Here is a 23,608-nt window from a genome sequence, read left to right on the forward strand (position 1 = left end):
GAAGCTGCTTTTGTAGTTAGCAAGCCATTCACAGTCTTTGAACTACACAAGCAGCTTCTATTCTCTTGGAATTCACACCTCCAGATCAGCTGCTAGAAGTGGGCCTCATCCTCCTTGATTGGATCCACCTGGTCATCTCCAGCCTGATCCTGGCCTGCATATTTATTCCTGCCTCTGGAAATTTCCACTACATGCATCTGACGAAGTGGGTCTTTGCCCACGAAAGCTTATGCTCCTACACTTCAGTTAGTCTATAAGGTGCCACAGGACTCCTCATCGCTTCTGCAGATTCAGACTAACACGGCTACCCCTCTGATACTTTTCCAGAAGAGAGCATCTACACTGGCATGTGCTTTTGTGCAAGAACATCCATGCCAGTGTAGATGTTCTCTTGTGCAAGAAAGCTCTGATGGCCATTTTAACCATAGGGCTTCCTTGCGCAAGAAATTCATGTTGCCTGTCTACACTGGCGTCTTCTGGAAGCGCTCTTGCGCTAGAGGGCTTATTCCTGAGCAGAAGTGTCAGAGTTCTCGTTCAAGAAGTCCTGATTTTATACATTAGAACGTAAGTTTACTTGCGCAAGAATACGCGGCCAGTGTAGACAGGCTGCAAGTTTTTGCACAAGAGCGGTTGCTTTTGCGCGAGATCGCGCCAGTGTAGACACAGCCTTCCATTATATGAAGAAGGTATAGGTATCTGGGATGAAGGTTGGGTGCAGAAAAGAGCCTGGGTAAAGGACTGGTGTGTGGGATCTGGGAGGGAGTTTGGGTGAAGGAGGGGACTGTGACCTGGGGTAACGAACTGAGGTGCAGGATCTGAAAGGGAAGTGTGACCTGGGTGGGAGTGCAGGGGTTTGGGTTGTGACCTTGGACAGGGGATTGGGGTGCAAGTCTGGGAGGGGCAGAGGTGCAGGAGAGGATTCTGACTTGTTGGAGGGGTGTAGGAGGAGAGAATGTAGAGCCTGGGAGGGGGCTGTAAACTGGGATAGAAGTGAAGGAGGGGAGCAGGGATTTGGGTTGTGACCAGGAACAGCAGATTGGGGTGCAAAGTCTGGGAGGGGGTTGTGACCTGAGGAGGGGCTTGAGAGGATGCAGTGTCTGGGAAGATGTATGGTTACATGAGGTTACAGGAGGGGGGTCAGAGAGATGGGTGAGGGAGGGAGGAGCTGGGGTGCCAGAGGCAGGTTCTGGCTGGGAAAGCTTATTTGGGTGGTTCACAGCCAGCAGATTCCTTAACTAGGGTCCCTGCCTTCCATGCCCCTGTATGTGCTCACAGCAGCTACAGTTGCCCTATATTGCTGAGAACTCTGTAAGCCAGGGGAAGAGAGGCATTTCATGTGAGGCCTGTTGTGCAAACAAGCATCTGCAATTGGTCAGAAACCAGCCAATGGGAGCTACTGGAGATGGGTGCAGTGTGAAAAGCTTCTAGCCTCTTGCACTGGGATCTCAGCATCTAGAGACTCACATGGCTGTGTAGTGGACTTAATGAATGCTGACTGGGGTGAGGCAGACAGGGAGCCAGCTGATTTGGCTTGCAGATCATATTTTGCACAGCCCTGAGCTAATTAATGTTAAGTGGGGGTGAGAAAGAGTTGAGTTATGGAAGTCCAATTATGTGGAACTCCAAATGATCAGAGCAGGTTGTCTTTACTGTGGAAGAAAACATTGTCCTCACTCTGAGTTTGTAAGCAACAAGTAGCCAGAGGCAGTTTTATTACGAGCTGCAGCAAGGGAAAAACTGGTTCGGACAGGGGGGGAGTCCCGTCCCCCCCCACCGAGGCAGATCTTCGAATACAAGCAATTATGAAGCAGTTTATATACTGTCTCTTAGATATATTAACAACAACAATTAGTCTCCTTCCCATTACAAACACCAATGGCTAACAGTTATTTAGTTCCACCCAGATGCTCCTTATCTCAAGGTCCCTACCAGAGTCAGCATTCTATCCTTATCTCCGTATGGAGGCGAGAGGCGAAGGCAGCGTCTAATTACAGATCTCGCGTTGTCAGGCCACAGACTTAGCCTGACTCTTGCTCTCTTGTTAACAAGACCAAGATGGCTGCACACAAATTCCCTTATTCCCTTTTCCTGCCTCCACCGGAAACCCCAAAACTAAAATGGTCCCTTAAGCTTAGCCAGAGCTAGAAACTCAGATTCCTCAAAAGGGGATTCTCCTTTGCTATAGAACAGGGGGCTCACTAGCCAGAGACCAGGCTCCGGTTGATGTGAGCTGGTATAGCCTGAGAGTAAGTTGGTGCTCCCGAGCTGCGAGCAGAAGAAATGCAGCAGAAGGGACATTGTGTCAGGTTCTTGTAGCATGGCACTAGATTGAGGCAGGAGTCTGAGGTGCGAGAGCAAGTCCCAATGCACAAACAACATCTTATCTTTCCTCGCACCCTTCTCCGGTAATGCCCCACCCCTACACGAGCTACCAGGAAAAATACACTTGGATCTGCGCGGCGCACCTACGCGGAGATGGTTTAGAATCATTAGGGGACGGCATGGATTCAGTGCGCAGGCGCTTGAGACTGGCGTACCCACGCGAGGTAGGGAGCTTAGGGCTTTCAGCGCGGAAGATAGGGGCAGAAGTCGCGGGCGCTCGGGGAGAGCTCTCACTGCGCAAGCGCGGTGCGAGGTCTTATTGTAGCTGCACCATACGCAGGCGCAGTGGGGACGCGCCGCCTCGGTGCGGGTGGTAGGCAAGCTTGTGGCGCGGGAAGACAGAGGCTGTTCTATTCTCGAAGCTTCTAAGGGACGAGTCAGGGCGGCCTTTAGTAGTAGGCGCTCTGGGCCTGCAGGCACCTTGGTGATGTGAGCGCTGTTAAGTGGGTGAGAGCCAGGGGTGCGGGCTGAGTACCCTCAACAAAGAAAACTATGAAGGGGGGAAATAGGTTTTAAAAAACATTTTTAAAAGAAATGTCTGACCCAGTGGGTCTATGCTAAGCCCCCCCCCCCTTATTATCTTCCTTCCCCAAGGATCTTGTTAATCCTCACAGAAGGGAAGTGTGACGGGTGAGTAAGGGCATGCTGGGGTTTGGCTCTCTCAGAATTGAGAGGGGTGTGGGGCGTTTATTGGGAAGTTGCATCATCCTTGCCCTCTCCCCCAGTAGATGCTGGAGTGAATGTAGGATTTGGTTATGCCCTCATGCTTTCAAACATTTTATCCCCAATATCAGGAAGGGGTGGGAGTGCCCTCATCGGTTCTACACCTTTTGCCATAATGGGAAAGGGGTTAGGAAACTCCACATATTCCCTCATTGTTTTATTTCTGATACAGAGGAGTGTATATGAAGGTTTTTTCACCCCCATTGCTCTTCCACATTTATGGTTAAATTGAGAAATGGTAGGAAGTTGCTTCCTCCCTCACACATGATTCCTGACACTGAGTGATGGGAACATTCCTGTGAAAGTGGGTTGTCACATTTTGTGACATGTTATATGCATAGAGAGTGCATCACTTTGTAATTGTTGAATATGGCCTTTCTGTCTAGATTTCTGGTTTTATTAAATTCAACCTGTCCCCCCTCCCCCCACTTGCCAGCTTTTCTTCTTCTTTTGGCCTAATTTTCACTGTGCAATTTCAACTTTTTGTCCTTCTCTTCTGCTTACCCATGTCATTTTAAAATATATTTTCAGGATTTTAACAACTTGATGTTTATTTAAAGAGGGCTTGTTTAAAGGGTTAAGTTGTTTCTGGTATCACACCAGCACTTACATATCTCCCTGCCCCTACTTTTGTTTTATATTCACATTTAAAAAAAAAATTTCTGTCCTTGGTTGCTGTGTGAAAGGAACACTCACCTAAAAGAAAAATGACCGATTACATATAAGAAATAACAAAAGTTACAAGACAGGCAGTCAAGTGAATAAAAATGGGAAAAAGTGTTGTACTGTAATTGGTAGTATTCATAGGTGTTACTTAAAGCAGTTTTCATACACTTGTGATTTTTAAGTTGATATATTTTTAAACATGGTGTGTCTGTACATAGAATTACTGTATTTTTTTAATTTTCACTGTACCGTCAACGATAAAACTCATCTCTCCATGCTAGTTGCTTGAATTTTATCAGCGATTTGTAGGAGAGGCTGTTCCTTTTTTAAATCCCTTTTTCACTTTTTTTTAATGTCTATGAAACTCCACAAAGGGAGCCTTTTTTTGTGAGAACTGTAAATCAGTGAATCAGATTATGTAATTTAGTATTGACCATTTGGCCCCAAATTTCTGTTTCTGTAAAAGGTTATGTGATAGATCCAGACCAGTTGGTTGTCACATGCTAATGGAGAGAAGACATGCTGGGGCTTGAGAGAGCAGCTTTCTCTCCCCTGAATTAACAGGGCCAAGCCTAGTGCAGGATAATCAGGCAGGCACCTGGGGTCAGTTAGAGCTTGCTGGAAGCTACAGGCCAATTAGACATCTGCAGCCAATTAAAGCTTGTGGCTTGTGCTTTAGAAGGTTTTCCTCCAGGTAAGGAAGGGGAAAGGAAAATCACAAAGGACTAGAAAGAAAAAAAAAATCAGTGTAAAAGAGCTGCATGGGTGTGAACTGACTGAGCCCACAACTGATTAGCAGGTACCAACTGGGAGGGATCATTTGGGGAAGTGGCCCAGGGAAAAGCTGCCAGATTGGGAGTGGCAGTAACTCTGCCTGCTGCCACTGCCTAGGATCCCTTGTTCAGAACCCAGATTAGTGGGTGGGCCTGGATTCCCCCCCAAACCTCCCATCTGCCCCTGAAAAAGGACACCAGGACTCCAGATGGGGTTTTACCCCAGAAAAAATAGACTACTAGCCTGTGATGCGTGTGGCTCAGTAGGCTATGGCTCCTGCTGCTAGTAAAGAGAAAGAGGCCATGTGGTGGGCCACAGCGAGCCTCTGAGGCTAACACTATATCCACCTAGTATTGTAAGACCCACAAGGCACGGCTGGAGCTTTGTCGCAGTTATTAACTCTTCTTACTTCAAAGATCAATTCATTAAGAAAAAGTGAGTGACACATACATCTTCATAAGCACAATTACTAATTCTACTACAATACTTACATTCGTTGCAAAATTTCTGAAAAATTTAGTGTTAATTATTTGCTAGCTGGACTAGTGCAGATACAATTCACTTTGCTTCTGAATAATTAACGTGAGCAACTGTTCACTAAAAAAAATACAGATTTTAGAGTGAGGGAGGGCTGGAAAAACATTTTTCACACCTGTGCTTAATTTAAAATACCTAATAGGACTTCGAAGTATAAATCAAAACTGAGTACAAACAGTTATACAGGCAGTCTCCAGGTTACGTACAAGATAGGGACTGTAGGTTTGTTCTTAAGTTCAATCTGTATGTAAGTCGGAACTGGCGTCCAGATTCAGCCGCTGCTGAAACTGATCAGTTTCAACAGCGGCTGAATCGACGCCAGTTCTGACTTACATACAGATTCAACTTAAGAACCCCAGGCATCCCCAGGTCAGCTGCTGCTGAAACTGATCAGCGGCTGATTCCAGGAAGCCCAGGGCAGGGGCTTCCTGTAGTCAGCCACTGGTCAGTTTCAGCAGCGGCTGACTTGGGGACGCCTGGGGCAGAGCAGCTGGGGTGCTGCTGGGTTGGTCCAGTAGCACCGCCGCTCCTTGGCGCTACTGGACCAACCCAGCAGCACCCAAGCTGCTCTGCCCCAGGCGTCCTGATTCAGCCGCTGCTGAAACTGACCAGCAGTGGCTGAATCAGGATGCCTGGGGCAGAGCAGCTGGGGTGCTGCCGGGTTGGTCCAGTAGCGCCCAGAGCGGTGCTACGGGACCAACCGGCAGCGCCCCAGCCGCTGTACCACAGGCGTCCGGAGCAAAGCCGCAGAGCACGGGGGCAGCGGGACAGCCCAGACGCGCCGTGGCTGTCCTGCTGCCCTCGGGCTCCTTGGCTTTGCCCCTGGTCTGCAGACCAGGGGGACGGGGGGAAAAGCAGAGCAAAGCCGCGGAGCACGCGGGCAGCTGACAGCCCTGTCCGCTGCCCGTGTGTTCCGCCGCTTTGCTTCCTCTCCCTGGTCTGCTGGAGACCAGGGAGAGGGAGGGCCCTGTTCGTAACTGCGGATCCGACATAAGTCAGAGCCGCGTAACTCGGGGACTGCCTGTAACTTGTTTAATTCTCTTGTTCACTGCAAATATTAATCCTATATTTTCATCCATTGATCTTCAAATGGTTTACGAAATTGAGGAAACATAACCTTTTATAGATAGGTAACGTGAGGAAAAGAGGGTGATGGCATGAACCCCCCTCCTCCCGTCCCCATCTAGAGATACTGAGCCTCCACAGCTCCCATTACATGAGTGGATGAAGTGTGTGCTCTGCTCTTGTAAAAATCAGAATGTCAGTGACTTGTCCAGGTTTGCAGAGAGACTTTCAAGGCCAAAAGGGGCCATTATGACCATCTAGTCTGACTTCCTGCAAAAGACAGGCAATACGAATATAAGTAATCTCCTGGTGTCCTGTGTTTCGGCAAAATTTTCCTCTTGAATTTTGATATATAAATGTAGAATGTGATCAAAATCTGGTGTATGTTCCAGATATTCCAACTGTACTAACCAGATACTTTATATTAATGTGGTTATATTTTGGGTAGTTAATCTTAATTAGGCTTCAAATTAAGTTTCATTGGGTTATTTTGGGGAAAAAAGGGTTATTTTTGTGAAGGCTGTATTTGCAAATCTAATGTATAGATAGATGTCTTTAAAATATAGCCACCTATGTGGGCATTTTTGAAATTTGTAGGCTTTTTACAATTGCATTGTTACTGTTCATATCTGATTTCGGAATCTATAGGTTTTTGTAAAATAGATGAACACATGATTGTGTTACATCTCATTTCAGCACTGCAGAAGAGAACTTCAGGTGGATGAAAATGATTGAAGTATTGATATTGAAGGTATATTGATTTGTTTTAGAAGAAATGTATTAATATTGTAAACAACTAGTGCATATATTACAAAATAGGACACTCCGGACAGGAAAAGAGTACCCAGTATAACATTTTTTATTAATTTTTTTATTTTGGCCAAGCCTTCTGGGCATACAGTCAAGTGGAAATCATTTAAATAAAAAAAATTATCTGCTCCTGGATAGGGATGTTAAATTTAGATTAATCAGCTGATTTGCATAACTATTTGATTAGTCGATAAGGGCATCTCTGCCTTTGAAATGCAGTAAGAGCCGGTGGGGGCTTTGCTATATTTCAAAGGCAGAAGTGCTGCAAGGAGTATGGGGCCAGCGGGGGACTGCTTGAATCCCCACTCGCCCCTTGCTCCTCTCGGTGCTTCTGCTTTTGAAATGTAGCAAAAGCGGGGCTCTTGCTACATTTCAAAGGTGGAAGTGCCACCAGTTGCCTGCTGTGCCCCTACTCCTCGCCCCCATGTAGATGGTGCTGCAGGAAACTAAGACGGCTCCCCCAAACACCAGCTCCTGCTTTCCCCTCTTGCTGTCTTTCTCTGATAGGGGCAGCAAGGGGAGGGCGACTAGTTGAGTCACTAGTCCACTAGTAGCTTACATCCCTACTCCTGAATTTCCTCTACCAGTTTTTATTCAGTCATACATAAAGTCTTAACTTTTTTCCTGTGTGAAGCCCCATAGAAGCAACAATTGAGACAGTGATATTGACCATACACAAGGTTTTCACATATTCAAAGTAAACTAATTGTAAAAATAGAGAAATTTAGGTATGGTAATTTTTTATATTTTTACAATATGTGGGGAAAAAAAAGAAGTGAGATTTGAATGTGTGCATGCAAATTTCAGCAGATCCTGGTTGTGTGCGTGTGTGTGTGTGTGGGGGGGGGGGGGATGTGAGAAATATGACTCTAGTATAATGTTCTCTTTGCCCTGTCCACATGGAAGACATGCTAGGGAAATAGCATCATTCCTTGGAAACAAGTGAGGAAGAAACCATTAAGATAATGTTGACCAAGTAGGTATAAAAAAACCCGAAATGGTCTAGTAGCACTTTATTGATCAACAAAACATGTAGATGGTGGTATGAGCTTTTGTGGGCATAGCCCAGTTCTTCAGATGACTGGAGTTACGAGTATGGGATGTGTACACTCGAAATAAATAGGAGAGGAGAAGGGGGAAGAGGGAAGAAAAAGGGAGGGTGGTGGGAGACAGAGCATCAGTAAGTGTCTGGAGAATGGGTGCTTAAACCGAAGCAGATAAAAATCATTCTCCAGATACTTACTGATGCTCTGTCTCCCACCGCCCTCCCTTTTTCTTCCCTCCCCCCTTCCCCTCTCCTGTTTATTTTGGGTGTACACATCCCATACTTGTAACTCTGGTCATCTGAAGAAGAGGGCTGTGCCTACGAAAGCTCATGATACTATCTACATGTTAGTCTATGAAGTGCTACCAGACCATTTGTTGTTGTTTTTCTGTAACAGACTAACTTGGCTACCCTCTGAAGGTTCTAAGTAGTATCAGTCCACTGACCTCTTTTATGGTGGGAGCCCTCTTCTACAAAACAGGGTTTAACAAGTTTGGGATTCATAAGAGCATGCATCTGCAGAAGCATGGCTACTACAAAATGATAGGAAGTGGGAATTGTTACAGAGGTGCTGGATTTTCACAGGTTACCTGTAATTCACGCAAATTTCAGAAGATCTTTATACATCTTGATTTTATCCATCCTGAGTAAGAGGTGTTGGATTAAGCTAACCCCTTTTGGTGGAAACTTTTAAGAGTAGGCACTCATGACTTTTCTTTTTTCCTATGTAAGATAGACCCATAGTATTATAAACTGATTCTTTATACATGATTTAGGCACTTGAATTTTTTTTACAAAGATTTGCCGGCCCCAGCACAATCTGTTCCTAGCATGTATCTTTTAGAATAACATACGGTCTTGATTTTAAAATTATTGTTAATGGAGACTCTTCTGTGACCTTTGGTAACTTGTTCCAATGGTTAAATACCACTTTTAAAAATGTATACCTTAGTTCCACTCTAAATTTGTCTAGCTTCAATTTCCAATCATTGGATTCTGTTACACTTTTCTTTACTAGAGTGAAGAGCCCATTATTAAATACTTGTTCCTCATATAGCAATTTATAGACTGTAAATTAGCAATGGTAGCATAAGTACCAGAGAGAAGTAAAACGTCTCTACTCCTGATTGAGATTTTCTCTGTTTATGTATGCTGGGATTGCATTAGTCCTCTTGGCCTCAGTGTTGCACTGGGAGTCCACATTCAGCTGATTAACACAAGTCCCTGAATCTTTTGGAGAGGCTTATAAAGGATTTCTGTAATCTTCTCATTCCTCAGGAGATGCCATATAATGGTCAGTTTAAGGTAATTAGATGAGGAAAATTGATAGGTGAATCCTTTGGTCTTGTATCCCTGTGTTTTCCAACCACATGGAATTTGACAGGAGTGTATTACAAAATATGTCAATAACTTCTCTTAAACCTCAGTTTTTCTGTATCTGGTTTAAAAATTGAATAATCTTCCCAGGATTTTTTTTTACTTACTGTTCAGTGTCTTATTCTGAAGGTGATGGTTGTGAAGTCAATAGGGAGAGGAAAATACATTTCTTCGGTTCAGATAATTGAAGTAGTCATTCTACTATCTCAGCTTCCTTCAGAGAACTTATTTTTGGTAAACATATGTCACAGAAGGGATGGATTGTTTCAATTAAAAGTTTATTTTACAGATGTTGGGATAAATATGTTAAGGAAACATGAAGATGAGTGTGTTAGCTTTGGAAGTTGCCCGTGTTTCTTTGGTTGTTGAGTTCATCCAAAACTGCAGAAAATTACAGGATAAAAAAATTGGGGAAGCCAACTTGCCTGGCAGGTGGACTTTGAAAAAACCTGAATATCAGTGCTTAAGCTCAAAGCACTGTGGAGAGGTGAAACAGTTCAAAGAAGTTATGCTTCAGATGTGGGAGGTGGAGAGAGAACCCAGCTCTCTTCTCTATGATTTTGGATTGGAGACCCTGGAATGCAGTCTCTTGAAAAACATTCAGTATTTGTTCCTGGCAATTTAGCAGAATTTTGGTGAACCAGATGTTAATCCAAGAGTATAGCATGTAAAATACTTTCATAGAATCAGACAATGCTAGAACTAGAAGGGACCTTGAGAGATCATCAAGTCTCCTGCCCTCATGGCAGGACCAAGCACCATCTAGATCATCCCTGATGTCTATCCAAACTGCTCTTAAATATCTCCTGTGATGGAGATTCCACGAACTTCCTATGAAATTTATTACATTGTTTAACCACCCTGACAGAAAGTTTTTCCTAATGTCCAACCTAATCCTCCCTTGCTGCAATTTTAAGCTCATTGCTTCTTGTCCTATCATCAGAGGCCAAGGAGAACAATTTTTCTCTCTCCTCCTTGTAACACCCTTTTATATGCTTTAAAACTGCTGTCATGTCCCCTCTCAGTCTTCTCTTTAAGTACTGTTTGAGAGAGAAAACACACTAAAAGATTTTTCCATTCACCTGTTAATGACAGAATGTAAAAGTCAGAAAATTTGATTTTTAAGCCTATAGAATCTCTGACCTTTTAAACGTACTCATATTACATATTTCAATTGCGTGATTTGAACATTCTCAACATTAAAATGGTTATTGTGTGTGTGTGTGTTGCTGAGATGTTCTTGGAAATATGTGGCTTGCGGTGCATTTGGGGTATTTTTTTACACTTGGCACCTGATAATGCTCATTGTTATCTTTTTTTGTGGTTTTAATTACGTGTCACCTTTTCATTAGATTGAAGATCCAGGTTGCTTTTGGGTCATTATAAAAGGATGCAGGCCTTTTGTAGACCGTGAAATGGAATATAAGAAACTTCATGCTGAAATGAATCAGTTCTATAACACAGATGTGGAGGAAGTAAAGCCATTAACATTAGAAGAAGGGCAGGTAACATTTTCATTTGTTTTGCTACATAAAGATTGAGAGGGAAGTAGAAAATTCTAGTATTTTATTGGATTGTTAGAGGTATGTGTGTATATTTATTAGAATCACAGCTTGTATTTCTTACCCTGAAAGTATTTCCATTGTAGTTCATTAAAATGTAACTACACTTAGGGAGTGTTAAAACAGTTAAGTTATAGAGCTTAACCTGTTAACTGTTTTAACCTTAGTCCTGCTACCTGGTCTTGTCATTGTAGCAGAGTCTTGCCTCCTGCCCCTTCACAGCTAGGGCTGCTCTGGCCTGGCACAGCTGGCCACTGTCAGAATTACTCTTACTGTTTAACTGGCCCTTGCCAGGTATTGGTAAGCCTTATGCTTAGCAGTGTGTTTACCAATTAACAGGTTAACACCCCTAACTACACTGTCTTTTTCTTGGGCTTTTGAGAAAAGTGTGTGGTGTTGGTTTAAATGTATTTGAATATTTGGGCAGTCCTTTTTAATGTTATGTAATTTAAATTACAGGATGAGCACATATGCATTTTATACATTTGTAGAAATAATATATAGTTATGCTGCAAAAGCATAAACTAGAGATAAACCTATTTTCTGTTTGTAAGTAACTTTGTGCTGTAGCTATATATGTATTCAAGAAGTGAATATATAATTTGGACAAATCTAGGTCCAATGCAATACGTATCTTTTCTCCTCCCCCAGGTTTGTGTGGTTTTCTGTCAAGAACTGAGATGCTGGTGTAGAGCTGTTGTTAAGTCGATCCTGTTCTGTGCTGATCATTATCTAGCAGAGTGTTTCCTTGTAGATTATGCCAAGTATATTCCTGTTAAAACAAAAAAGTATGTATTACTGTGATTTACAAAGTTATGCTGAAGGCTTTTTTCTGATTAATGCACTTGAGTATTTTTAATCTTGATTTATATTGACTACAACTAGAAAGCCAGGGTAGTTTAAATTATGAAGACTGAGTTAGGTCCTGCAAATGCTATTAGGCATATAATGGGATCATTCTCAGTCTTAAATACTACCCAACGTTATTTAAAGTATAAAGTGTTACATTTGTCACTACAGAGGCTAGATACCTCTAGGGATATTTCTGCACTGCACACTTCTTATGGCATAGAGGGGTAGTTTTGTTGGTCTGTAACTTTAAAAAACAAGTAGCTAAACCCTTGCTTCCATTGGTTGCAAACAGTAAACTGGAGCCAATGGGAGCAGTGGTGCCCGTAAGTAAACAAACTGGCATGGCTAATTAGCCTGTTTCTCAATGTGGTTTTGAAGACCACTTTGAGAAATACTGCTTTTATTATGCTGATTTCGAAAATTTGTTCCATGCTTATGTCTGGTGACACTAGCAGTAATGGGTTTCCATGTCTTCAACTTGCTCTTGGAGAGCGAAATAAACAAGATTGCCCAGTTAGCCTATGACAAAGCAATTCCTGGAAAGGATGCATAAAAATTAATCCTTTTAAAAATAAAATACACAGGTTTATTTTTAAAAACTTGTTTAAAATTTAATTTGAAATTGACAGCTTACATGAAGGGGAAAAATTACCATAAAATATTACAGTAACTTAAATAAAATATTAAACACTGCATATTTACTGCAAAGTTTTAAGGACAATCATACCATTGAGACAGTAGATATCACTATCTAAACACCTTGAAATGGGGTTTGCTAAGTGCTGAACTAGCTTTTGACAGCTGATATTTTCTTAATTTTTGCTTGCTTATCTAGTTCAGTTCAATGATTTGGTTAAGTAACCAGTTGGGAGTTGAAAAAGCAGGAGCTTGTTTTCGTCTTCCTGTCTGCGATGGGGTGCACCGTGGGTGCCTTCCCTGGCGTGTTCGGTGGGACAGCTGTGGGTGGCGGTGGGACACCTTTGCAAGGCGTGCTCAGTGGCTGTAGCAGTGCTGTGGCCATGGCAGAGCGTGGGAATGTGTGGCGGGGGCGGACCTGGCTCAGAGGGCACGTCGGCCCTGGCGACGGTGGCGCAGGCGCGGTGGGATATTTAAACGTCACTGCCGCCGCAGTGTAACGCTAGTAGCACTAGTACATTAATAAAGGCATGCATTAATCAGATTACAGGTGCTGCCTTTTGCACCATCTAAGAAGAATAATGTATGAGGATGAGTTCTTGGTTCTAAAATATTGAAGGAACCTAGTGACCGGAAATAATCAGTTCAGTTTACCAACCTTACAGACAGTGCTTCCTTTGATTAATTAATAAGTTAGGTTTAAATGCAAAGCATGGTTTGGTAAATTTTCTAATTTTCATTGATATACGTACTAACGTTTTTCTAATATAATATATATATATATATATATAGTAAAAATTAAGAATCTGAATACATGTAAGTTAAGTTATACAGTGCTTTGATAAGTCTAAATACATGTAATATTCATTCAGCTAGCAAAAAAGAACATCAAAATTGGTATAAATGCTATATTTCATTACAAATCAGTATGTTTTAATGGTTACCAACCAAATGAGACACTCTAGAAAATAACTAAAAAATCCAAATGCAAAACATAGTTTAGACTGATTTAAATCAAGGTTGCTTGCTTTTTAAAACATTTAAATCATGATTCAAATTGGTGATTTCAGTTGTTTTGGTTTAAATCAATCCATCATGCTACTAGACAATTGTGTTGCGAGCTGCAGCGGGATGGGATATGGGAGTGCTGCTGAGGCCTAGGATGCGTGAAAAATTGAGATTTTGTATCCGGTCGCGCTACCTAATTTTGTTAAACTTTTTTTCCCCACTGTTAAGCATTCGAGTTGCAGTGGAAGCATTTATGAAACTCCCATATAGAGCGAAAAAGTTTAGACTCTATTGCACAAAGCCAGTCACGTTGCGTGTAGATTTCTGTGAAGACTCTGCAAAAATAGTGTAAGTATGGCTTGAGAGAAATAGTGTACTGTACACAAAAACAATTTAAATCTGCTTTTTTTGCCTAGGCTTTTGTCCTTAGTAAGATCTTTTGGATTGCTGTGGGATTTTTGTCATTGCCTATGTTTTTGTATCACTCTTGCAGTGGCTGCTGGTATTTTTTTTCCAGTTTTAAAGGACTGGATAGGATTTCTGAGAGAGAGTTGGTTGTTGGGTTAAAAAAAAACCACTTCAAGGTCACCAAAAACTGGACCTGATCATGGCACCAAAATGAGTTAAGTAGCACAGGTTAAGGTCACTACTTAACAAATGATCAACAGCAGGAAACCAACTCAATATAAAATACTAACACTAGGCAGACCCAAGTGGTTTATTTTTTCTAGTATTGTCTTTCATTTGGAAGAGGAATGTAACTTAAGTTACATTCTGTGTGTTTCAGGGTGTTATAATTATTGTTATAGGCCATCTGTATAGGAAGTAGGAGGAGATAAGGCATTCAAAAGACTTATTTAAGGAGTTAAAGTGTGTGCTTTTTTTCCCTTACATATTTTAACAAGGATTCAGGATGCATAAATTTATGGATTATATTGGGAATCTTTTGTTATACTTAAACTTTATTTCACAATAGCCAACTGTTTTATTTAAAGTAATATGCTCTTATAATTTAACTGCCCATTCTATTTTTTGGAGATAAACTTTCTTTGAGGGCATAGACCAAAGTGTTTTGTCTTTTTTACTAATACAGTTTAAACCTCTATGTTCTGGGATTTTCTTATCTAGAAATATCTGTGGTCCAGCAGGACCATGGATGTAGCTAGACCAAAGAGCCCCAGTTGTGGAGCCCATGGTCTTGTGGGGCTGGCAGAGTGGCAAACTCCCTTGTCAGGGTCTGGTCAGGTGCTGGACCAGGGAGGTCCAACCTGTATCTTGTTTTGGAAATAAAATAAAAAAAGAATGGCACAGTCAATGGACAGAATTGTGTTAAGTAGTTCTAAATCAATAATATGCAATTAATCTTAATGTCAGAGCTGGAAAACAGCTGTCATTAACTAATCTGAATTCATGCACAATGTAGTAAACTTCTTAAAGTATTCATATTGTATTGTATCTAATTCATTCTTTGTTTTTTCCAGAGATGGTGCCTCGACTGTCATCTGTGGTAGTGTGCTATATTTGATTTAGCTGTTGAATTAAATTATGAAAAGTATTTTAAGTGTACTACCATATAAAATAGCAGTGTGAGAGAAAACACCTATTTTACACTACAGGGAGATAATCTTGTTTCTCTTTTTAGACCTGCAAAGAGATGGGACAGTGCAGCTATTCAGTACTTCCAAAACCTTCTAAAAGGTAAAAAAAACAAACAAAAAAAAACCAAACCAAAAACCAAGAATATTGTGGAAATGACACACGAATTCAAATGAACAGGTGGTTAATCTGTTACAGGAAATGTTACAATCTTGTTCAGTCCGTGTTTCTGGTTGGGGATCAGTCCACTATAAAAGGATCTGAATCCTGGATCTTCAGTGCTTCTAAGCCAGGGGCAGGCAAAATATGGCCTGCAGGCTGGATCCAGCTCACCAAGCCTCCAGATCTCGCTGAGTGCAGCCTAGTGGGACCCTTGGGCAGCCTCCCAGCTGTTGTGGCCACACATGCAGCTCAGAGCAGCCAGTTGTGGGGCCAGCATGTGTGACTCTGAGCAGCGTGTCCCTTGGAAGGAAGAGGGGTCTTTGTGCGCCACTTCTGCCCCCAGCTAGGGATGTTTGATATCATGTAATTGAATAGTAGTGTAACTGCATGAAATCTTAGCAGTTACAGGATTATTCAATAGTCTCTGGGGGTCAGGTTGGCAGCCAGTGCGCTCCCAGCCCCTACTCCTGGGAAGCCCCCCTGTTACCCTACTTGGCTGCCTTTATATCAGAGGCAGCAGCACGGAGTGGCAGGCGGAACCAGTCCATGAGGGGAGTCAGTTTAAAAACTAGCTGCCCTCATGGACTGGCTGCCTGCTGCCCTGTGATGCTGTCTCTAATAAAGTAGCCCCTCTCCATGGGGAGGGGGTCTGAGCTCCCCACAGACAAAGGCCGTTTCATGGGATGTGGAACAGCCTTTGTGGGAAGCTCAGACACCCCCATGGAGAGGGGCTACTAGTGTAAAGCAGCCTTTGCCCATGGTGGGCCCAAGCTCACCATGCAGCCACCTTTCTCTGTTGCCTCTGATAGAGGCAGCAGCATGGAAGGAGGCAGGCAGCACTGCGGACCTGGTGCTCATGGGGAGCTTGCTTAAAGCCAGCTCCCCACAAGCACTGGCTCTCGCTCTCATCCCTCTTGCTGCCTCTGGTACAGAGGCAGTGGGGGAGGGAGGGAATAAGTGTAGTTGACAAGATTAACCAATGAGCCTAAATTGATCAGTTAATCGTATAGTTGACTACAAAATGACATCGCTATCCCTAGCTTAATCCTTGCAGCTCCCATTGACTGGAAACTGGCTGATAGGTGTAAGGGCAGTGTTGGTGGGTGAGTGCAGCACTTAGACTCACAGCCCCCCTCTGCTCGAGAGGTGTACCATGTAGAGAGACACAAAGCTCCTGACTGCTGAAGACAGCGTGAGTGGTGTGTGGGCCTGTGACAGCTGGAAGTTTGCCTGAGGGTCCCTCTGGGCTGCTGGGTGGGAGCAGCCGATGTGAAGTGCCTCCCAACCAGAGTCTGCGTCTGACACCCCAGTTCTCCCTGTCACAAGTCCCTGCTCCAGGTCACAACCCCCCTCTCCTGTGCCCGAACTCTCTGTATCCCTTCTTGCATCCTGACTGCAGATCACAGCCCCCTCTGGCATCCAACCTCCCTCCATGACCACCTGCCTGCACCCCTGCCCAAGTCAGAACCCTTTCTTAAATCAAACTTTCCCAGAATCTGCACCCTATGCTCTGCTTAGAGCTCCCTCCTGTACCTAAACTCTGTCCAAGACTCCTCTCCCCCTCCATTTAATATTGTAGAAAAGTGCAGCCCCATACTACTTCAAATTCTTGAAGTGGCCCCACATTGAAAATTATTGCACACCCCTGTTCTAAGCTCTGCTTTGTCTGATTAATGACTAGTTGCTATCCCTAGCTCTAAGGGTTTCAGGCATGTTCCTGAACGTGGCACCCCATCAACCCTCTTGTAAAATAGAACTTTATAGTCTGGCTGCCTTAGACCCCAAAACCAGTGCCACAGCCCTCCTGAGTCCCTAGTCACTTAGTGCACATCCCCAGAGTCCAACGGCTATGGAGGCTCTGTTTTCTCTGGATGATTTCCCTGGGGTGCTCCACTATTGTTAACGACTGATCCCGGAGCTGTAAATTGGAGTCTTATGATCAGTTTTTGGTTGGGCCATTCACGCGTGAAAGGTGCCTCATGCTGTTTGCGCCTTGTCTCCTAGTGCGCATGACTTGTCCCCTTTAGTTCCTTGCTTACCACCCTTGGTTGCAGAGCTCGTCTTTCTCCTTAGGCGTTTCTCCTCAGGTGCTCAGCCTAGTTTTTTACTTTTTTTCGTCGATGCTTAGTTATCTACTCTCTGCTCTAACTACCTTTAAAAAAAAAAAAAAAGACACACACACACACTCCCTTCCCTCCCTCCCTCCCTCCCTCCCTCACAGGGCAGTAGGCCCTCCACCTTCTTCTACTGTTGTGGTTTAAGAAGAATAAAAGAAAGGAACACAATATTTGGACTGTGATGACTGCAGGTATGTCGAGCTCACCTGGGTTCAAAAAATGTGATTCTTGTTGTGAGCCCTTGACAAATGGCCATGCCTCTTGCATGTGCTTTCTTGGAGAGGCTCATGTATCTTAAAAAAATTAGCACTGCTGAAGTCTGACGGCCTGAGCAAGAAAGACAGGGAGCTCTGTCTCTGGATGATTTTTTTTGAAGCCCATGCAACCCTCTGAGTCTCAACAGCCTCAGCCTGAGGCATCAAAAAAGACATTGGCCTCTCGCTTGCCATGAAAGGCCTCAAAAAAAGAGCTTCCCTGGCAAAATCTCTCTCTCCGACTCCTGGAGTTAGTAAAGGGGACTAGCTGGGTATTTCCAGTAGCATGGTGCCGAGGTCACCTACTTGCACTACCACCTCTGGACTTGCACCCCCTCAGTGCCGACCCTAATATCTTTGGCATTGGAGGCCATGCAGAAACCCTCACTGATACCGACTTTGGTGGAACGTCAAACCACGGTACGAAAGAAGACATAGGCACTGCAGGCCAAGCAGGCCCCACACAGGTCTTCGGTGCTGTTGACTGAGCATGCAACACTGAACACCTTATCAGCACTGTCATGGACATCGGCCTCACCACACGATTGTCTGTGCGGTGAGCAGCTGGCACCGACGACGCGAGACTGACTTACTGGTATGACATGATGCCTGGCATGCTGCTTCTCTCTACCCTCCCCTGGTCTAGGGAGTGTTCTCTGATGTAGTTCTCACCCTATGCTTTTCCACATTGTCAGATTACTAGTACTGTCTGAATGTACAGCCTTTGCAGAAGATGACCAGAAGAGTGTCTTCTCCTTGCAGCACTCCTCCCCCATGACCTCAAGATACCATTATAGTTTTCATGACAGGCACCACCACCCTTCTTCCCATTGGCACAGGCCTTATCTTGTCCCCCAGTACCCGCCTCTCTGGGCCCCATGAGAGCACTGGGCACCACAGAGACATCACTCCACAATTGCATCTACCCCAGTTGAGACGTCTACCACCTTCACCGTCTCGTACTTTTCAAACTGCAACTGACTCTGAGGAAGAGGAAGGCCAAATTCAAGATGAGGTACCTGATGAACCTTTCCCCAGCAAGTCACCAACTGATAACTCATCATCATCACCAGACAAGGCCATGATCCCAGATGATACATGTCCTTTTGACAACTTGAAGGAATTTCGTGAACTATTCAAGAGAGTGGCCACCAGCCAGGAAAGTAAGCTTCAGGAGGTGAAGGAAGAGCAGCATCACCTCCTTAAGAATATTCATTCTGCCCCTCAGGCTAAGGTTGCATTACCAGTTGATGATTTGATCATGGAAGTGTCAGATGAAATATTGCAGAACCTTTCCTCAATACAACCTACGTCCAAACGAGCTTATCGCAAGTACATCATAGACACTGCGAATCATCGTACCAAAACTCTATAGTTCAGGTTGACCCCCAGTGACAGATTACCAAAAATTCAACCTCTTTGGAAGAAAGATATATTCCTCTGCCACTCTACGACTTTGTATTGCGAATTATTCAGTACTCCTGGCCAATCATGATTTTGACAGTTATTCAAATTTAGCGCATCTCATGGAGCATCTACTGCACTCCAAACAGCCAATTTTATGGTCTATCATCCACAAGGGTCACACTGTTGTGTGCATGGCCTTGTAATCCTCTCTCGATGTGGCAGATACGGTGGCCAGGGCAACCACCACGGCGATTGTAATATGGCGAGCATCATGAGTCCAAGAAGCTGCAGTCCCCAAGGACCTCCAAACTAAGTGGAGGACCTTCCCTTTTACAAGGCTAAACTGTTTTCTGCCCAAATGGATGAGGTCCTGTACAGTAGTAAGGACTCCAGAATGACACTTCCTACCTTGGGCATGTACATGCCACTGTACCACCGAAAGAGATACACCCCTACATAGGAACAGAGATAGTTATATTCAACTCCACCTAAGGTCCTGTGATGTTAATTATCCCAGACAATGCCCTCAGAGGAAATGTCTTCCACAATCCTACTCCTCCTCTTCTCAGGTGACCAAACAGCAAATTTGAGGACTTGGTCGAGGATCTGCCCGATCTCCCTATCAATCCAGTGCCAATAAACTACGACCATCTTTTCACCCACAGATTATGTCCCTTCCTCTATCCATTGGGACACCATAACATCAGACCAGTGGGTCTTGGACATTATCCACATGGGATATACTATCCACTTGCTTTTGCTTCCATCTACCCTTCCATGCCCTTTTCAGGGACCCCTTCCATGAGAACCATCTCAGACAAGAGGTTGACCGCCTCCTTTTAGGAGCAATAGAGAGGGTCTCAAATGCATTCTAGGAGGAGATGCTTCTACTCGAACTATTTCCATACTGAGAAGTGTACAGGCAGATGGAGACCTGTTGCAGATCTCTTCAAACTAAGCATTCCTACACAAACATTTCTAGATGGTCTCATTAGCTTCGGTTATATTGGTGCTAGACGAAGGGGACTGGTTTGCACCCCTTGACCTACAGGATGTATATTTTCATGTCAATATACACCCAGGTCACAGGAGATACATATGTTTCACCGTCAGTGACGAAAACTTTCAATACAGAGCACTTCCCTTCGGCCTATCATCTGCCTCTGCATTTTCTCAAAGGTCTTTGCAGTGGTAACCCTGCACCTTTGACAACATGGGGTAGAAATATTCCCTTACTTAGATGACTGCCTCATAAAGGGTTGGTCTCTGAGGCAGCCGATATAGTCCGAAAGACGAGACTCTTGTTTTACCACCTCGGACGCCTAATAGATGACCAGAAATCAACTCCAGACCTCATTTAGGACAGAGTTCATTGGGACCTATCTTGACTCTGTCCACCCGAGAGTACCTACCACAGCATCGGTTCTTGGCCATCCGAGATGGCATAGCTGTTGAGACTGACTGCTGGCTAAGCCAGAGCTCTGCCACTACAGCCTGACTGAAAAGGCCAATTAAAGCCAGCTGAGCAAACCCAGGCCTGAAGGGCTAATGGAAGCAGCTGTGGGCCTCAGCCAGAGGGCTATATAAGGCAGCCAAAGGGGAAGTGAAAAGGGAGGAGCAATAAGTCAGAGGGTGACTGAGTGTGCTTCCGAGGCAGAAGGACAGTCTATCTCTTTGCTGTAATCCAAAAACTCTGTACATAGGAGGTTGTGGGAAACTGACAATAAAAGGCACGGGTGACTACACCATAAAGGGTCTCTGGCTGATTTGTGGACAAAGAAGATGTCCCAGGGTGAGGGGCCTGAACAAGGACCTTGCTTCAGTGTGCTAACCATAACTCCCTCCACCACAGTCTGTACATGCTTTTAGCTAATGGGTCATATGGCCACCACATATGTTGTATATTTCACATGACTGCATTTTCACGGCCTGCAATGTTAGCTGGTGTCAGTCTACACCGTATCCTGCCATCTTCTCCACGAACTAATCACCATCCCAAGGAAGGTATTGGATTCCCTTCAGTGGTAGATGTCTCAATTCCCCTTCAACCAGCCAAAGCCAACTGTGCAAGTCACTACTAATGAATCCTTACTGGGGGGGGGGGCACGTCAATCAGCACACTGTACAGGGCAGATGGCTGCTGCACAAAACAATTCTACATATCAATCTACTCACTCTCAGCAGTGAGGAATGCTTGTGTACACTTCAAAAGCATCATTACCGACTTGACTGTTCACATACTTATGGACAACATGACTACCATGTTTTATTTAAAGATGGGGGAGCCCGTTTCCCATTTTTCTGTGCAGAGGCCATACAATTGTGGAGTTGGTGCATTTGTCAGGGAGTTACCCTGAAGGCAGCATACCTCCCTGGGGTAAACCGTGTCACAGTGGATGCCCTCAGCCACAGCTTCTTCATTGATCACGTGTGTGGGAACTATACCCTGCCAAGTGGACACACACATTCCACTTTCGGGACCATCTATGTACAGATCACTTTGCCACCTGGAGGAATATCAAGTGCCCTCATTTCTGTTCTAGGACTGGTCTGGGACAGGACTCCTTGGGAGATGCCTTTGTAATCCGATGGGATCAACCACTCTATTATGCATTCCTTCCAACTCTGCTTATCCTCAGGGTCCTCTGCAAGATCTGTACCTACAGGGCTCGGGTTATTCTGGTCCTGGCAACCTGTGTGCCATATCTCCACTGCATGTCGATAGCACCATCATTCCCGTTTCCTCACCACCATGATCTCCTCTCCCAGAATAGAGGCAAGCTACTCCATCCTCAGCCTTGAACCCTTCAACTTCACGCCTGGCTCCTCTCTGTTTACAAGGACTTGAGTCCCACTGCTCTGAACAAGTGAGATTTGTCATCCTCCGCAGTAGGCAGCTATGTACTAGATTTACTTACCTGCAGAAATTGAAGCGTTTTCCCCTCTGGTGTCGTCAAGCTTGCCTCATTCCCAATACTACTTCACTTCCTGTTGTCTTGGACTACTTGCTACATCTAAAAACCTCTGGGCTGTCCCTCTCTACCCTGAAGGTGCACTTGGCAGCAGTGGGTCACCTGTGTTTGTGCACCCCACTACAAGGTGATTCCTTCAGAGTCTTCTGAATCGCTATCCTCCACATAGGCCCCAGTGCCCTCATGGGACTTGAACTTGGTGCTAGACTGCCTCTTGCAGCCTCCATTTGAGCCCATGGCCACATGCCTTCTGTCTTTCCTTGTCATGAAAATGTTGTTCTTTGTCGCTATCACCTTGGTGAGGAGGGTCAGCAAGATAGGTGCACTAATGGCTGAACCACCCTATACAGTCTTCTCAAAAGACAGGGTTATCTTAGGTCTGCATTATGCATTTCTACCAAAGATTAGCACCTCATTCCACATTAGTGAAACCATAGTTTAGGCCACTTTTTTTTTTCCCTGAAACCTCATGCATCCCCAAAAAAGGCAGTGTTGCACTCCTTAGACATACAATGTGCATTAGCTTTCTATATAGACAGGACTCATGACTTCAGTAATTCTTAGCACCTCTTTTTCTCCATTGCTGAAAGATCCAATGATATGCCAGTTTGAACCCAGCACATCTCCCAAGTGAATATATTCCTGTATGGTGCATTGTTACTCCATCTGGAATAAATCACTCCTCTCCACTCCAAGACTACATTCAGTGCTTGAAACTGCAATCTTTGACCATACCTTCGCCAAGCATTATGCCATCATCCCTCAATTGTCAGCTGATACAGCAGTGGCTACAGTGGGGCTCGCTTCTGCGGACAGGCAGTGGCTTCAAGTCCCACCTTCCATAGTGAGTACTGCTGTGTAGTCACCAACAGTGGAGCACTCATGGGGGATGTCACCTGAAGAAGAAAAGGAAGTTACTCACCCTGTGCGTAATGATTGTTCTTCAAGGTATGTCCCTCCATGGGTGCTCCATGACCCTCACTTCCTCCCCTTTACTCAGAGCCCAACTTTCTTGGGTGTACACAAGGAACTGAAAGGGGGGGGAGGAGGAGGAGTCAGGCCACACATGCGAGGTGCCTTTTGTGCATGTGCAGCTCAACCAATAACTGCTCGAAAGACTTTGATCTGCGACTCCAGGGGTCACCAATAGTGGAGCACTCACGGGGGCATATACCTTGAAGAACATTCAGTACTGCACAGGGTGAGTAACTTCCTTTTTTCCGTTAATGACAACGTGACAGGTGAGTGGGTGAGGTAAATAGATTTAGCAAAGCAGATTCTTAACATAGCCACTTTACTTATTCTTAACATAGCACATGAGTTACAGATCTCTGGAAAATGAAGATTATCCTGAATGTAGTTCCCCAGTCTCATCTCATCCCTACAGAGATTCCTGAGGTCTGGTCTGTGTTTTTAGGCTTTAAAGTCCTGCTGGTCTTCCTTTTATATAGTCTTGTCTGTGTGCATGTGGTGGTGGGCAGACTTGCTTATAGATCTCTTTAAATTTGCCTCTGTGCTCCTGGCTGAGAAGTTGTAGCCCTATTATTGAACTCCCAGATAGTCTGGTAGTTGAGACCGAGTTGATGGCCCTTGGTTCCTGTTATTAATCGTCTGGTAGGGTGTCCCACGTCATAGCGTGAGCACATGTTGATCAGACTAAACT

The 23,608-nt window shown here is 44.3% G+C and overlaps 1 protein-coding gene across 3 annotated transcripts in view; it reads left to right on the plus strand.

Moving 5' to 3' along the window:
* Nucleotides 1-2,455: 2,455 nt before the first annotated feature.
* Nucleotides 2,456-23,608, plus strand: part of TDRD12 (tudor domain containing 12) — a 230,676-nt gene continuing 209,523 nt past the window's right edge. The window contains exons 1-6 of one of the 3 annotated variants that reach the window (XM_089781493.1): nucleotides 2,456-2,829; nucleotides 6,844-6,898; nucleotides 10,732-10,884; nucleotides 11,593-11,729; nucleotides 13,666-13,785; nucleotides 15,080-15,135. In XM_089781493.1, coding sequence (XP_089637619.1) covers nucleotides 6,869-6,898; nucleotides 10,732-10,884; nucleotides 11,593-11,729; nucleotides 13,666-13,785; nucleotides 15,080-15,135 — 496 coding nt within the window. In that variant the 5' untranslated portion in view covers nucleotides 2,456-2,829; nucleotides 6,844-6,868. Of the gene's footprint in view, nucleotides 3,013-6,843; nucleotides 6,899-10,731; nucleotides 10,885-11,592; nucleotides 11,730-13,665; nucleotides 13,786-15,079; nucleotides 15,136-23,608 lie in introns of all 3 variants that reach the window. The other 2 variants (XM_075940128.2, XM_075940130.2) reach the window with 2 other exon arrangements.

The sequence above is a fragment of the Pelodiscus sinensis genome, chromosome 12, assembly GCF_052426305.1.
Source record: "Pelodiscus sinensis isolate ZL-2025 chromosome 12, ASM5242630v1, whole genome shotgun sequence".
Lineage (NCBI taxonomy): Eukaryota > Metazoa > Chordata > Testudines > Trionychidae > Pelodiscus > Pelodiscus sinensis.